This window comes from Macrobrachium rosenbergii, chromosome 48 (genome assembly GCF_040412425.1).
Source record: "Macrobrachium rosenbergii isolate ZJJX-2024 chromosome 48, ASM4041242v1, whole genome shotgun sequence".
Taxonomy (NCBI): Eukaryota; Metazoa; Arthropoda; class Malacostraca; order Decapoda; family Palaemonidae; genus Macrobrachium; species Macrobrachium rosenbergii.
Genome location: NC_089788.1, coordinates 37,305,857 through 37,319,851, shown reverse-complemented (window position 1 = coordinate 37,319,851; position 13,995 = coordinate 37,305,857). Strand labels below are relative to the sequence as shown.

The following is a 13,995-nucleotide window of genomic DNA, read 5'->3' as shown; positions in this document are numbered from 1 at the left end:
AGTACAATCAATCTTTGTGGTCATATACAATTATTGTAATATTATGATAAATAGTACTGTAATCACTAATTAGAATATCACTAATTTGAATACCACTACTATAGGAAAACAAATCCCTTACCTAGATATGGGTGTTCTGGCGTCTATCCCAGGTGAGACAATTCCTGTTTACATTCATCCCCCTCTTGTAACAAACTTGCAAGATGCAATCATTTAAATTTCTCCCACATAAGGGTGGTACTTCTTTTGCTTATGGAAATGGAATTGCATGAATGCATTACACGGTTAGAAAATCCAAAAAGGAAATGCATCACAAAACACTAGGATATCACTTGAACCAGAACCACACACAAATCGAGATGGTTTATTGGTAAAACCTGACATTCTGTTTGGAACTGTTACGTACTTACATAATTTCATATTTCCGAAAATACGCAGTAAAAATATGTCAAGAAATATTAAATATTATATGTATACTAATTGGCATGGTACATCTGTGATACAACTATGGCAAGTTCAAAATATCGAGACAGTAAACCCCCTGTATTTGCGTTCTCAAGATTAGCGGACTCACCGATTGGTGGATTTCTCTGTGGAACATATATACACATTATTCGCGGAAAATTCACCCGTTTGCAGTATTTTTCACTGCCTATTTTGAATTATCAAAATAGGCAGTTCTTAGCGTTTTCAGAGGGGTTTTAAGTGTTCGCGGATTTTAACTATTCACGGGGGGGTGTGGTACACATCCCCCATGAATACGGGGGGTTTACTGTACATAGATATACTGTAAAACCCCTGAGCATTTCAATAGTTTTATCACAAAAAGTGCATTTCGTCATGAAAATTATATGAAAATACAGTAATTAATAAATATTTCTCAGTAAAAAATACAGCAAATGGGCGAATTTTCCACGAATAATGAGTATATATGTTCCATAGAGGAACCTGCGAATCAGTGAGTCCGCGAATCGTGAGAGCACAAATACTGGGGTTTACTGTATATTTACTCTGATTTGATATTTTTTTAGAGAACGAACCAGCTCTTATTGTAGAAAATGAGTAGTTTAGTAGGATAAAGAAGTAAATTTCTTACTTTCTACTATCCAGAATTGGCAAGTCATACAGACATTGTACGGCAATTTGTCGCTAAATGTCACTCACAGAGCGATATAGATACTGTACATAGATACATATTTACTCTGATAGTATATTTTTTTAGAGAAAGAGCCAGTTTTTATCGTAAATAATGTGTATTTTAGTAGGAAAGTAAAGTGCATGTCTCACTTCCACCTAAAAAGTCATACAGAAATTTTGCAACAATTTTTTGCTCAATGCCAGTAAATGCGGTGAACAGAAATGCGAAAAACCCACTTAAAAATTTTTTTTTAGGAATAATATTTCAGGACATGTTTCTTCAGACATATACCAGTCCAAAACTGTAAAAAATTAAAAATCGATAATTCCCCAAAATTCGGCAGTCAGTGCGCCCCTTAAAATGGAAAAAGTCTGACAATTACAAGCTATATCAACTACTTATCTCAGAAAGAACACAATGCATAATACATCACTATCACTAGTAGCTATACCTTACTTCTCACCTGGAAAATCCTCGATGTACAATTAGTGATCTTCACATCTGCTTCTCGAAACTTTTCTTGTAGCTCAATACAACTGTTACAAGAGGTATCAGGTTCCATATGACCAGAGGAAGACAAATTCTGCAGTGTTACCTGACTAGTACACAGCAATACTATAAGTTGCTTGTTAAATTCCTCTTCTGATAATGTTGACCTGGGCTCAGATGTGTGGTTTCTGATGATCTGTACCAATTAAAAATAAAAATAAAACAAAAAAATATGTAAGAAATAGGGAGGCTAAAACTGTATCCATAAATCCCAAAATTTTAAATATTCAAACTTTAAGGGAACTCATAAATCCTACCTGAACACTGCTGTGTAAATCACCAATGGAGTTCAGTGTTGACTGAAGTGGGTGGGATGAAATGACAGGAGGTGACAGAGTTGCTAAAGCACTGTGTATCGCTGTTGCTACAGCCACAGATCCTCCCATGGATTCAATGGTACTCATACTACTATTCTTTTCAAAATTATAATTGATGCTGCCTAAGGAATAAATAGGTTGTCTCAATTTAGTATAAATATTATTTACATAAATATTTTCTAAAATGCAGACCAATGCTTCAAGATGATCTAACCTCTAAAAAGCTCCATTGTTTTTGCTCATTCATTGGAATGGTCATCTAGCAATAAGTGTGCAAAACTCACAACAAAATAAATGTGAGGAAGAGTTTGCATGAATCATTACAACTACTATGTGAATTTAGCATTGGTACTTTAAGTCCTATTGCTCAATTTCAATTGAAGGAAAGTAAGTTAAATTTTCCTGTTTTCAAATGTTCATGGATGATGCATATATTGTATCTGAATCAATTTTTTGACAGAATACTACCGAATCAGTGCTTGCAAGATTTCCGAAAGGAAATAAAACCAAAGAAGTAAAAACAGAAAATTTTATAACAAAATATTTTTCGTGATAAAATTATTTGGATATGTATGTACTGTTAAAGTTAGCTTTATCTTTGCAACATTAGGTGTGACTGGCATTTTGAAAAAATCCAAATACCATTGGCTAACCAGCCAGGACTGTCTCTGTAATCACTTGCTCCCACCAGATGGTGCTGGAATGTTTACATTCAGGTCAGATTTCTTCATGACCACCCACTAAGATGTGGGAAGGCTGGGTGAGTTTCCACTTTAACAATAGGCAAGTATCCAAATAATTAATTTTATCATGAAAATTATCATAATTTGGAATGAATCTTACCTACTGTTAAAGTTAGCTAACTACCACATTGAATGAGGATGGTGGGTTAGTGCAGCCAGAGAAATAATACTCAGCCAAACAAAGTAAACCTTTTTTTTTTATGGGGAGAAATTACTGGGAAAAAAAAAAAAAAAGCTTCTCAACATTCTTACCCGATGTGTGATCCTTACTGGCACTGGTCAGAGGATTAGCCCTTTGCTGGCCGAGTTGGTTGAGCTTCAGACTGTCATTCGATGGGCCGGAGTTCAATTCCCACAGCCGGCTGATGAAGAGTTAGAGGAATTTATTTCTGGTGATAGAAATTCATTTCTCGCTATAATGTGGTTCGGATTCCACAATAAGCTGTAGGTCCCGTTGCTAAGTAACCAATTGGTTCTTAGCCACGTAAAATAAAGTCAAATCCTTCGGGCCAGGCCTAGGAGAGCTGTTAATCAGCTCAGTGGTCTGGTAAAACTAAGATATACTTTTTTTTTTTTTAACTGGTCAGAGGAGCCTTACAGGGGGAAAAAGGACTCCATCTCGTAGAGTACTGGTGACCCTTGTGCCTGAGTCGAAAGCCCATAACAGACAGTCCAAAACTTAAGACAACTACCGCCTTCATGTATGAAGGTATGCTCCTATACACCAATGTGTACCTTCATGCTCCCAAAATGCAGTAGTGGGATTCCTAACAACTAACGATAAGAGAGAAAGCAAGTCTACTATCATACTTGGTTCAGGAGAAAGTGTCCCTGCCACAACGAGAGGACCAAAGGCTTTACATCTCATGCTAAAATTGAACATTCAAATATAATGAGGCAAAAACAGTTACATCTACCCTGAGCGGGAAAACAACCTTCTCTAGAAAATGGTTTTAAAGGAAATAAAGACATGTTTACAGTATGGAAGCCATGAGGATTACAGTATCTCCCCGTATCATGGCGGTTAGGGACCACAACCTTCCGCGTTAAGCAAAAATCAGGGTTAAGTTGGTATCCCTCACTAAAAATGCTTATAACTGACTATTTTAAAAGTTCAAACACCAAAGACCACCTCTAAAAGCAACTATAACTGCGTATTTTAACAGTTCAAAAACGAAATATACCTTAAACTATCATCCAAAAACCCTTTAACCCTTAAACGCCGACTGGACGTATCGTACGTCGACTAAAATGGTCTGTTGGGTGCCGAGTGGACGCATACCGTCACGCGACTACAAAAATTTCAACCTTCGGTCAAATTTGACTTCGACAGAAATGGTCGAAAAACACAATTGTAAGCTAAAACTCTTACATTCTAGTAATATTCAATCATTTACCTTCATTTTGCAACAAATTGGAAGTCTCTAGCACAATATTTCGATTTATGGTGAATTTTTTGAAAAACTTTTCCTTACGTCCATGCGAGCACTCGGCCGAAAATTTGAGAAATTCGTTTGTCATTTTGTCGTAATTTTTGCACCATTTTATATTAGTCGTTACATAAAGTTTTATATATGAAGATGTGTGCAATTTCATGTAAAATACAACAAAAAACAACCCATGGTTGTAGCTTTTATCATTTTGGAAATATTTTCATATAAATCACGATAACTGCTAAAATTTCAACCTTCGGTCAACTTTGGTTCGACTGAAATGGTAAAAAAACGCAATTGTAAGCTAAAACTCTTACATTCTAGTAATATTCAATCATTTACCTTCATTTTGCAACAAATTGGAAGTCTCTAGCACAATATTTCGATTTATGGTGAAATTTTGAAAAAAACTTTTTCCTTATGTCCGCGCCAGAAATTCTTTCGTCACGTTGTCGTAATGTTTGCACCATTTTACATTATTCGTTACATAAAGTTTTATATATGAAAATGTGCGCAATTTCATGTAGAATACAACAAAAAATAATTCATGGTTGTAGTTTTTATCAGTTTTGAAATATTTTCATATAAATCACAATTAGTGCCAAAATTTCAACCTTTGGTCAACTTTAACTCGACCGAAATGGTCGAAAAACGCAATTATCAGCTGAAACTCTTACATTCTAGTAATATTCAATCATGTACCTTCATTTTGCAACAAACTGGAAGTCTCTGGAACAATATTTCGATTTATGGTGAATTTTTGAAAAAAAAAAAAAAAAACTTTTTCCTTACGTCTGCGCGCGGTAACTTGGCCGAACATCTCAGAAATTCTTTCATTACTTTGTCGTAATGTTTGCACCATTTTACATTAGTAGTTACATAAAGTTTTATAAATGAAAATGTGCGCAATTTCATGTAGAATACAACAGAAAATAACTCATGGTTGTAGCTTTTATCAGTTTTGAAATATTTTCATATAAATCACGATAAGTGCCAAAATTTCAACCTTCGGTCAACTTTAACTAGACCGAAATGGTCGAAAAACGCAATTGTAAGCTAAAACTCTTACATTCTGGTAATATTCAATCATTTACCTTCATTTTGCAATAAATTGGAAGTCTCTAGCACAATATTTCAATTTATGGTGAATTTTTTAAAAAACTTTTTCCTTACCTCCGCACGGTAACTCGGCCGAACATCTCAGAAATTCTTTCGTCACGTTGTCTTAATGTTTGCACTGTTTTATATTAGTTGTTACATAAAGTTTTATATATGAAAATATGTGAAATTTCATGTAGAATACAACAAAAATAACTCATGGTTGTAGCTTTTATCAGTTTTGAAATATTTTCATATAAATCACGATAAATAGAAAAAATTCCAACTTCGGTCAACTTTAACTCGATCGAAATGGTCGAAAACTGCAATTGTAAGCTAAAACACTTACAGTCTAGTAATATTCAATCAATTACTTTCATTTTTCAACAAACGGGAAGTCTCTAGCACAATATTTCGATTTATGGTGAATTTTTGAAAAAACTTTTTTTACGTCTGAGCATTACGAATTCATGCATCATTTTGTGATAATATTTTCTCTGTGTTGCTTTGATCGTTTTACAATATGTTATATACCAAAATCATCACAATTTAGTGTACAATACAACGAAAAAAAAATAACTCATTAGCTTTAACTGTTTTGCTCACAGCACGATTTGTGTACAATTATATATGAAATTTTTTTTTTCGCGCTGTCATATATTTCAATATTTATATATGATAATGATATTTTTTTCATTTCTGATGGTTGCATACTAAACTTCAGGCAATGACAAAAAAAGAAGCCAAAAATGAACTCTTAATCTTAAAAACTAAGCGTGCTGTGATTTTTTGAAAAAAAACTTTTTTTCTGCTTCGGCGCTAACTCCCGAATGCCACTGGCATACGACAGACACTTTTGTAAATAGAGGCTCGGCGTTTGAGGGTTAATAGAGTTTCAAAGTCATCTGACAACATTACCCTTAAGGGGAGCGCTGACTCCATAAGGCCCCATTATAAAGTAAGTACTTATAGTCACCTTATGAATGAAGGAATTTGCTTCAAATTTTTACCACTTATTCTTCAACTAATAATGAAAATTCCCAAAGATATTTTTTATTTGTAACTTTTTTTTAAACTTTTCAAAAATAAGCAAAAAAATTTCACTCAAAAATTAACTTCCTGAATACAAAAACAAGATATATAGTTATACTACACTCTGTAAAAGTTTCATCGAATTTGGTTCAGTCTTCTTGGAGTTATAAACAAAAATTTTTGAAAAACTAAGTTTTGAGAAAATGGCAAAAGAAAAAAATTTATGGTTATTTTGTAATAACTATGAAAGTATGACAGTTTAGAAGGCTGATTTTTGCACAAAAACTATTTGCCATACAGGCAGTCCTCGGTTAATGGCGGGGGTTCCGTTCTGGGGGTGTGATGATAACCGAAAATTGCCACTAACCGAAAATCGGCAATTTCCGGCGCTTTTTCGGGCTTATCGGCGCCGAAAAGTGCAATTTTCAGTTATTGGCGCCTCTGTTAGGTATGTATTGGCGCCAATATCGAATTATCGGCGTCGATAAGCGGAAATTGGCGATTTTCGGCGCCGAAAATTGCCGATTTTCGTCGCTAGACAAGCACCATAAAACCAGATTGCCATTAACCGAGCCCGCCGCTAACTGGGGACTGCCTGTATAAGAAATGTGCCCTGAAATTTAAAATATAATCAAATGAATAGAAATGTGCTCTCTCGTGATTTATATGCTTCCTAAAATTTGCATTTATATATATATATATATATATATATATATATATATATATATATATATATATATATATTGTGAGGCTTAGTGCCTGTTTTGTTGGTGGAACGATTGTTCCTTGTTGAGGGTGCACTCCTTCTCCGGTGGTGCTTATTTTTGCATACAGAGTTTACGTCTGTTGTCTTCGCTTTAGTGCTTATAGTCAAGTCTGGGTAATCATCGAGTTAGGGTCCAGACAGCTTAGCAGCATGGACAGGTAGTTGTTACCTGTTGGCCCCTACAGTTTTGAGGATGTGAAGTTCGACTTCGAGTTCGAGAATGAGTTGATGACTCACCCGAGTCATCAGTGGAGAGGAGGCATTCCTCTGGGACAGCAGTTTGGCTGTCGCATCGACTCTGCTGTGAACGTCGGTGTTTCATGGAGATATTCCTGTTTGCCATCATGGGGCGGGTTTGACGACTTCACGGCAGTAGTTTGATGGTCATCCTCGATAACCTTTGATGGTCATCCTCTGTGACACTTGTTAGTGGTCTTGACATCTCTGGGGAGATGGTTTGCACTGCAGTAGGATTGTTAATTATCATTACAGATGTTTTATGTATTGAGTAATTGGTATTTATGATAATTTTCATTATTTGTGCTGCTTTATTGATCTGTTATTTGTATTTTTGGTTATACCATTATCTAATTGATGTCACTTTAGGCTGTCTGTATTGTTTATTATTGTTTGATGTAGCTGAAATGTTCTTCGCTTTTATATGGTATTTGTTACTTTTTGCTTTTGTGGTAATGTGTTATTTTTTTAAAGTAACTAATTTTGCTACATTTTTATTTGACTGACTCTTTGTTTGGGTGATAGCCTATGGTACATTTATTTATTGATGTACGCTGGACTTGACTAGCTTGTAAATATGTATATTACGTAAGGTTAATAAATTAGTATTAAGGTTATTTTGCTCATTTTGTTGTTCCCCTTTCCCCGTCGTTGTCTTGGCTTCTGCCAGTCTTTCCAGTCCATCTCTCTGTAATTGATGATAGAACCTGATGAACCGAGAGTTGGTTCATACAGGCAGTCCCCGGTTATCGGCAGCCTCAGTTACTGTCGATCTGGTTTTATGGCACTTATCTAGCGGCGACGATAGCCAGATTTTCGTCACTGATAACCGGTTATCGGCGCTGATCGCCTCTTATTGGCAGCGCTGATCAACGGTTATCGGCGCCACTAACCAGTTATCGGCGCTGCTAACTGGGGATCAGTGCTATTATTGCCGATTTTCGGTTGTCGTCACGCCGTCGGGAACGGAACCCCGCCGATAACCGGGGACTGCCTGTATATATATATATATACACAGTAGAACGCCAGTCCTCGACTGCACCAGAACTTGACATAATCGGATTTCGATGCAAAATGTCGAGTAAATTTTGCGTCGGAGCTCGAACAACAAACCGGAATCCGACCCGATGAATCATATGATGTTTGTAAAACAAAGAGTTTCATTCGGCCGCCGCAAGTTGGCGTTGTTGGTGGCATTCTTCCCCACGTGTATTTAAAAGTGTTTAAAGCCTACACACACTGCTGCTGTTGTTTGGAGAAGTACACACTTATACAGGTATATCACCATTTTTTTGGCTTTCTACACTGAATTTTCTTCCAATCATGGGTCCCAATATGTTAGGGTATCATAATATTTATTGAAAGATGTTTTACAGTAATTTTGTACACTATTCCCATAGACTCTGTACGAAATTTAGCATAAATACTGAACGTAGACAATGTTTATGTAATTAGTACCGCGATACGCCACCAGGGTGGCGCTTTGGTTTGTTTACATACGCTCATGCCACAAGCTGCTGAGTGCCGACGTAACTTGGGAAATTTTTTGTAATTTTATGATAACAGACATACAGTAATTCGGCTTATAAATACTATATTATTAATTTGCTGTAATAAACAGGCTTGTTTTTCAACGTTGTTATTATTAACAACAGTTTTTGTGTGTACCCGTTACAGTACATTCTGGTAGTGCCTATAGGCTACCTAGCCTAGCCTATGGCGCTCGGCCTAAAATCAGTAATACGGCCACATTGGTCGTAAGCCAATTTTTTTGATACAGTATGCATTTAAAAATGTAAAAAGTGCTTCTGATATGGTAAGTTATTTAACTCTGAACTTATTTAATTGTAATCTGTGTAATGTTTTGTATAAAAAGGCAAGTTTGGAGTTATGACTGGTGGTCAGGAATGGATTAATCCATTTTCTGTTATTTCTTATGGGAGAAATTAACTCAGAATTCGACTAAATCGAATCTCAACACTTCTTCTGGAACGGATTAGCGCCGAGGACCAGGGCTCTACTGTGTATGTATGTATGTATATACAGTAATATATATAGAGTAAAACCTCGGTCCTCGACGCTAATTCGTTCCAGAAGAAGTGTCGAGATTCGATTTTTCCGAATTCTGAGTTAATTTCTCCCATAAGAAATAACTGAAAATGGATTAATCCATTCCTGACCACCAGTCATTAACCCAACCTTGCCTTTTATACAAAAACTTTACACAAATTACAATTAAATAAGTTCAGAGTTGAATAACTTTCACCGTATCAGAAGCACTTTTACATTTTTAAATGCATACTGTATCAAAAAAATTGGCCTATGACCAATGCAGCCGTATTACCGATGATAGACCAAGCGCCATAGGCTAGGCTAGGTAGCCTATAGGCACTACCAGAATGTACTGCAATGGGTACACATGAAAACTGTTGTTAATAATGATAACATTGAAAAACAAGCCAGATTATTACATTAAATTAATAATACAGTATTTATAAGCCGAATTACTGTATGTCTGTTATCATAAAATTAAGAAAAATTTCCTAAATTACGTTGGAACTCGGCAGCTTGTGGCAGATGTAATCAAACCACAGCGTCACCCTGGTGGTGTATCGCGGTACTAATTACATAAACATTCAATATTTATGGTAAATTTCATACAGAGTCTGCTGGAATAGTGTACAAAATCACTGTAAAACATCTTTCAGTAAATATTTACTGAAAGATGTTTTCCTTACCTCCGCTCGCGGTAACTCTGCTGAAAATCTCAGAATTTCTTTAGTAACTTTGTCGTAATTTTCGCACCATTTTATATTAGGCCTTACATAAAGTGTTATACATGAAAATGTGCGCAATATCATGTAGAATACAACAAAAAATAACTCATGGTTGTAGCTTTTATCAGTTTTGAAGTATTTTCATATAAATCACAATAAATAGAAAAAATTCGACTTTCGGTCAAATTTAACTCAAACGAAATGGTCGAAAACTGCAATTGTAAGCTAAAACTCTTACAGTCTAGTAATATTCAATCAATTACCTTCATTTTGCAACAAACGGGAAGTCTCTAGCACAATATTTCGATTTATGGTGAATATTAGATAAAACCTTACTTTTTACGTCAACGCGTTACGAATTCATGCATCACTTTGTGATAATATTTTCTCTGTGTTGCTTTGATCGTTTACAATATGTTATATACCAAAATCATCGCAATTTAGTGTACAATACAACGAAAAAAAAACTCATTAGCTTTAACCGTTTTGCTCACAGTGCGATTTGTATACAATTATATGAAATTTTTTTTTTTGCTGTCATATATTTCAATATTTATATATGAATGATTTTTTTTTTTCATTTCTGATGGTTGCATACTAAACTTCAGGCAATGACAAAAAAAGGAGCCAAAAATGAACTCTTAATCTTAAAAACTAAGCGTGCTGTGATTTTTTGAAAAAAACTTTTTTTCCACTTAGGCGCTAACTCCCGAACGCCGCCGGCATACGACAGACACTTTTGTAAATAGAGGCTCGGCATTAAAGGGTTAATAGTTTTATCACAAAAAGTGCATTTAGTCATGAATAATGAGATGAATATACAGTAATTAGTCAATATTTCTCAGTGAAGAATACTGTGAATGGGCAGATGTTCGGCAAATAATGCGTATACAGTATAGGTTAAATAGAGAAATCCGCAAATAGGTGAGTCCGTGAATCGTAGGACAGCGAATACGGGGGTGTACTGTATGTGTATATATGTGTGTGTGTGTGTATATGTATGACCCCAACCTCTCATGGGGTCTACTTACTCTGGTCCAGCTGCAGTACTGTGGGTCATGCTTAAATTTAACTACTGCGGGTCATGCTTAAATTTAACAATGATCTGTATTATCTAAAACTTACACAAGGGCCCAAGTATCTAAGCAAACTAAAATCTACAAATGCGAGTTAGAGGCTGAGGGGGGAAACTAACAGAGGCAGCGTCTTTCCCCTAACTTGAACGAAAACCCTCTGCCTTCTCAAGGGGACACCTTTGGGCATCTTCCTCCAGCTCTCTAGTACCTCACAGCCCCCGACTTCTCTCCTGAACGTGATTGGCTCTGGCACTTCTCCTTAGGCCTATCAGCCAATTGGTGTCAGGAAAGGTGACGCTATATCCTAACGAACTTTTGGGGAGTTTCTGGGGGGAAGATTTTCTCTATGCCTGAGAGATGACTGTTGGCTGGTCCTGTCATGGCATCTTGTGACTTCATCAGGAGTCAGGGGGATACTTGCAAGGACCGAGAAGGGTTTAGCACTCCCCTTCCAAGTCCTTTGCATCCCCGCAAAGCTGCGGCCACCCACCCCGGATCCCACCACGAGCCTCATCCCTCACGGTTACTGACTTAACTAATTAAAATTAACTATCTCTAAGTGGGCCAGCTGATGCGTGTACAAACCAAAATTACAAGTGAATGGAACATGTCTTACAAACAACACAATAAATTTTATATTATTTTTATCTCTTATTTACTCATTTATTTTTTCTTCTGTTTTGCAAAATCCAGTAAAAAGTTTTTAAAAGATCAAGTCCTGCACTCCTATGAAACAAAAGAAAATAATACATTTTAACGCTGCCTTGGCAATCATGACAATATGGCATCACATTTTTAATCACATTGCATCTTGCAAATGTACAAAATTTTCCTGAAAGAATTGGACACAAAAAACAATAATTTGGCAATTTAGACACAACAACGCAATATAAAAGCAGTGGAATTTTTAACAAAACAAACATAAAAACATGATTTCATAGCTTTAATTTACCTTTAAGACAACTACACAAAATAATAATAATGAAAAATCGTAAATCTTGCACAAAAATTCCAGCACCTGTGCCAACGCAACACAAAAGAAATCTTACAGAAAATGCGGCATCTAGGTTGGTATATTATTGAACACAAAATAAGGGACAACAAAAAAAAAATGAAAGCATAAGCATTACAAAAAACATTGCAAAAATGAAATCAACACAACCACAATAAAAAGAATTTAAAACACAGGAATATGATACACAGGCAATGACACTGACACTCAAAATAATTGGAAAAATAAAAAATACAAAACAAGAAACATCATAACATTAAAACTCTTTGTATATCTCTGACTTCAAGGCAAGGACATGGGACGGCAACTGCAGATTTTGATCACTGACCCCTCTCATCCACTTTGCAATGGCATTCACTTATGGACTCGTGAGCACACTCTTTCACTGTCCGCATGGCCCCACCTGCGCGCTTGCGAGTTCCACTGGCTCTTCTCCCAAATACCTAGCCAGTCCCAGGTAGGGGGAGTACCGGTTTGTTGGTGTGGAACATTAGGCTGTCCTCAAGCACTGCACACAGGTGTGACAGGTGTTGCTCACTTACAGCCCCAGCGTGGATATGCTGAATAACCACAGTGGTGTGTTTGATCTCTCACATGATATGGTCCCATATAGGCCAGTTCGAGCTTGTGCTTTGGCAGTTGCTTTCTCCTCAGATAGATTCTATACCCTCCATGGACTGGGGAATCAAGTGTGCGGAAGCGTTTATCGTACCGCACCCGATACTTTTCATTGGCCCTCAACAGCAGAAGCTGAGTAGTTTGGAACACTTGTCAGGTCATGTAGCAAAACCAAACCCGGTACTGTTCTACTGTGTAGAGTGGTATCTGTTGAGGGTCCAAGACTAGTTATCTTACGATATTGATCACTTCACGATTATGGGAGTCAACTAGCCCATTGGCTGACGGCCAATCAGCTGCGATGGTGACATGCCTTACTTGCATGAGAGCTGTGAACTGACGGATCATCTCACTGATGAATTTGCGTCCATTGTCACTGACCAACATCCTTGGACACCCGAACCGACACACGAGGGAACATAATGCCTTAGCCACTTCACCTGCCATCTTTTTCTCCATCGGACACACGTGTGAAACGTGTGAACGCATCCACGAACACACAAATGTATTTGGGTTGTCCTTGCTCAGAAGGCAGTGGTCCAACCACATCCATATGTACTCTATCCCATTTCACCAGCACCACAGGCCACAATCAGGTCTTCGGTACCACGTCTGTGACTTTTCATCGTATATCACACATGACAATTGCTTATAAAGCTAGTTATATCCTTAAGCATGCTGACCCAAAAGAAGTGCTCAGGGGCTCTTCTAAGAGATCTCTCTATACCTACATGCCCAGAATAAGGGCTTACATGGATCATGTGTATGGCTCTCCCTACCAAAGCTCAAGGAAGGACGACTCGGGATCGGATATCACTGGGCCTTTCTCATATATGCAAAACAAGACATCTCCTTCAATAAAGAACACATCCTTCCGCAAATGTACAGAACTCGGGAACTCGCTGCTCTCACCTCTCACACAGGCCTTGATTTGGTTAATCCAGGCTTCAGAACCCTGACTCTCAACCAACTCTCACACACTCCAACCACAAAAATCAACCACACTTTCATACTCTGGGCATTTACTCTGGACTCCCCCAGTCGGAGTTCCACCTGCATTCAACCTGCTGTCATCTCCGCCACTCCCACTCGCCTGTGAGTGCTCACGAGATTTGCATTTTCTATGCTCCGCGCTCCCATCTGATTGACTGTCAATGCTAGCATTTGTCGTAATATTGCTGGCACTAGTGCTGGCACTG

The 13,995-nt window shown here is 37.1% G+C and overlaps 1 protein-coding gene across 1 annotated transcript in view; it reads right to left on the bottom strand.

Moving 5' to 3' along the window:
* Window positions 1-13,995, bottom strand: part of LOC136831345 (kinesin-like protein KIF14) — a 563,293-nt gene that overhangs the window by 73,779 nt on the left and 475,519 nt on the right. Inside the window, 2 exon segments of the mRNA XM_067091651.1 lie at window positions 1,602-1,823; window positions 1,945-2,126. Coding sequence (XP_066947752.1) covers window positions 1,602-1,823; window positions 1,945-2,126 — 404 coding nt within the window.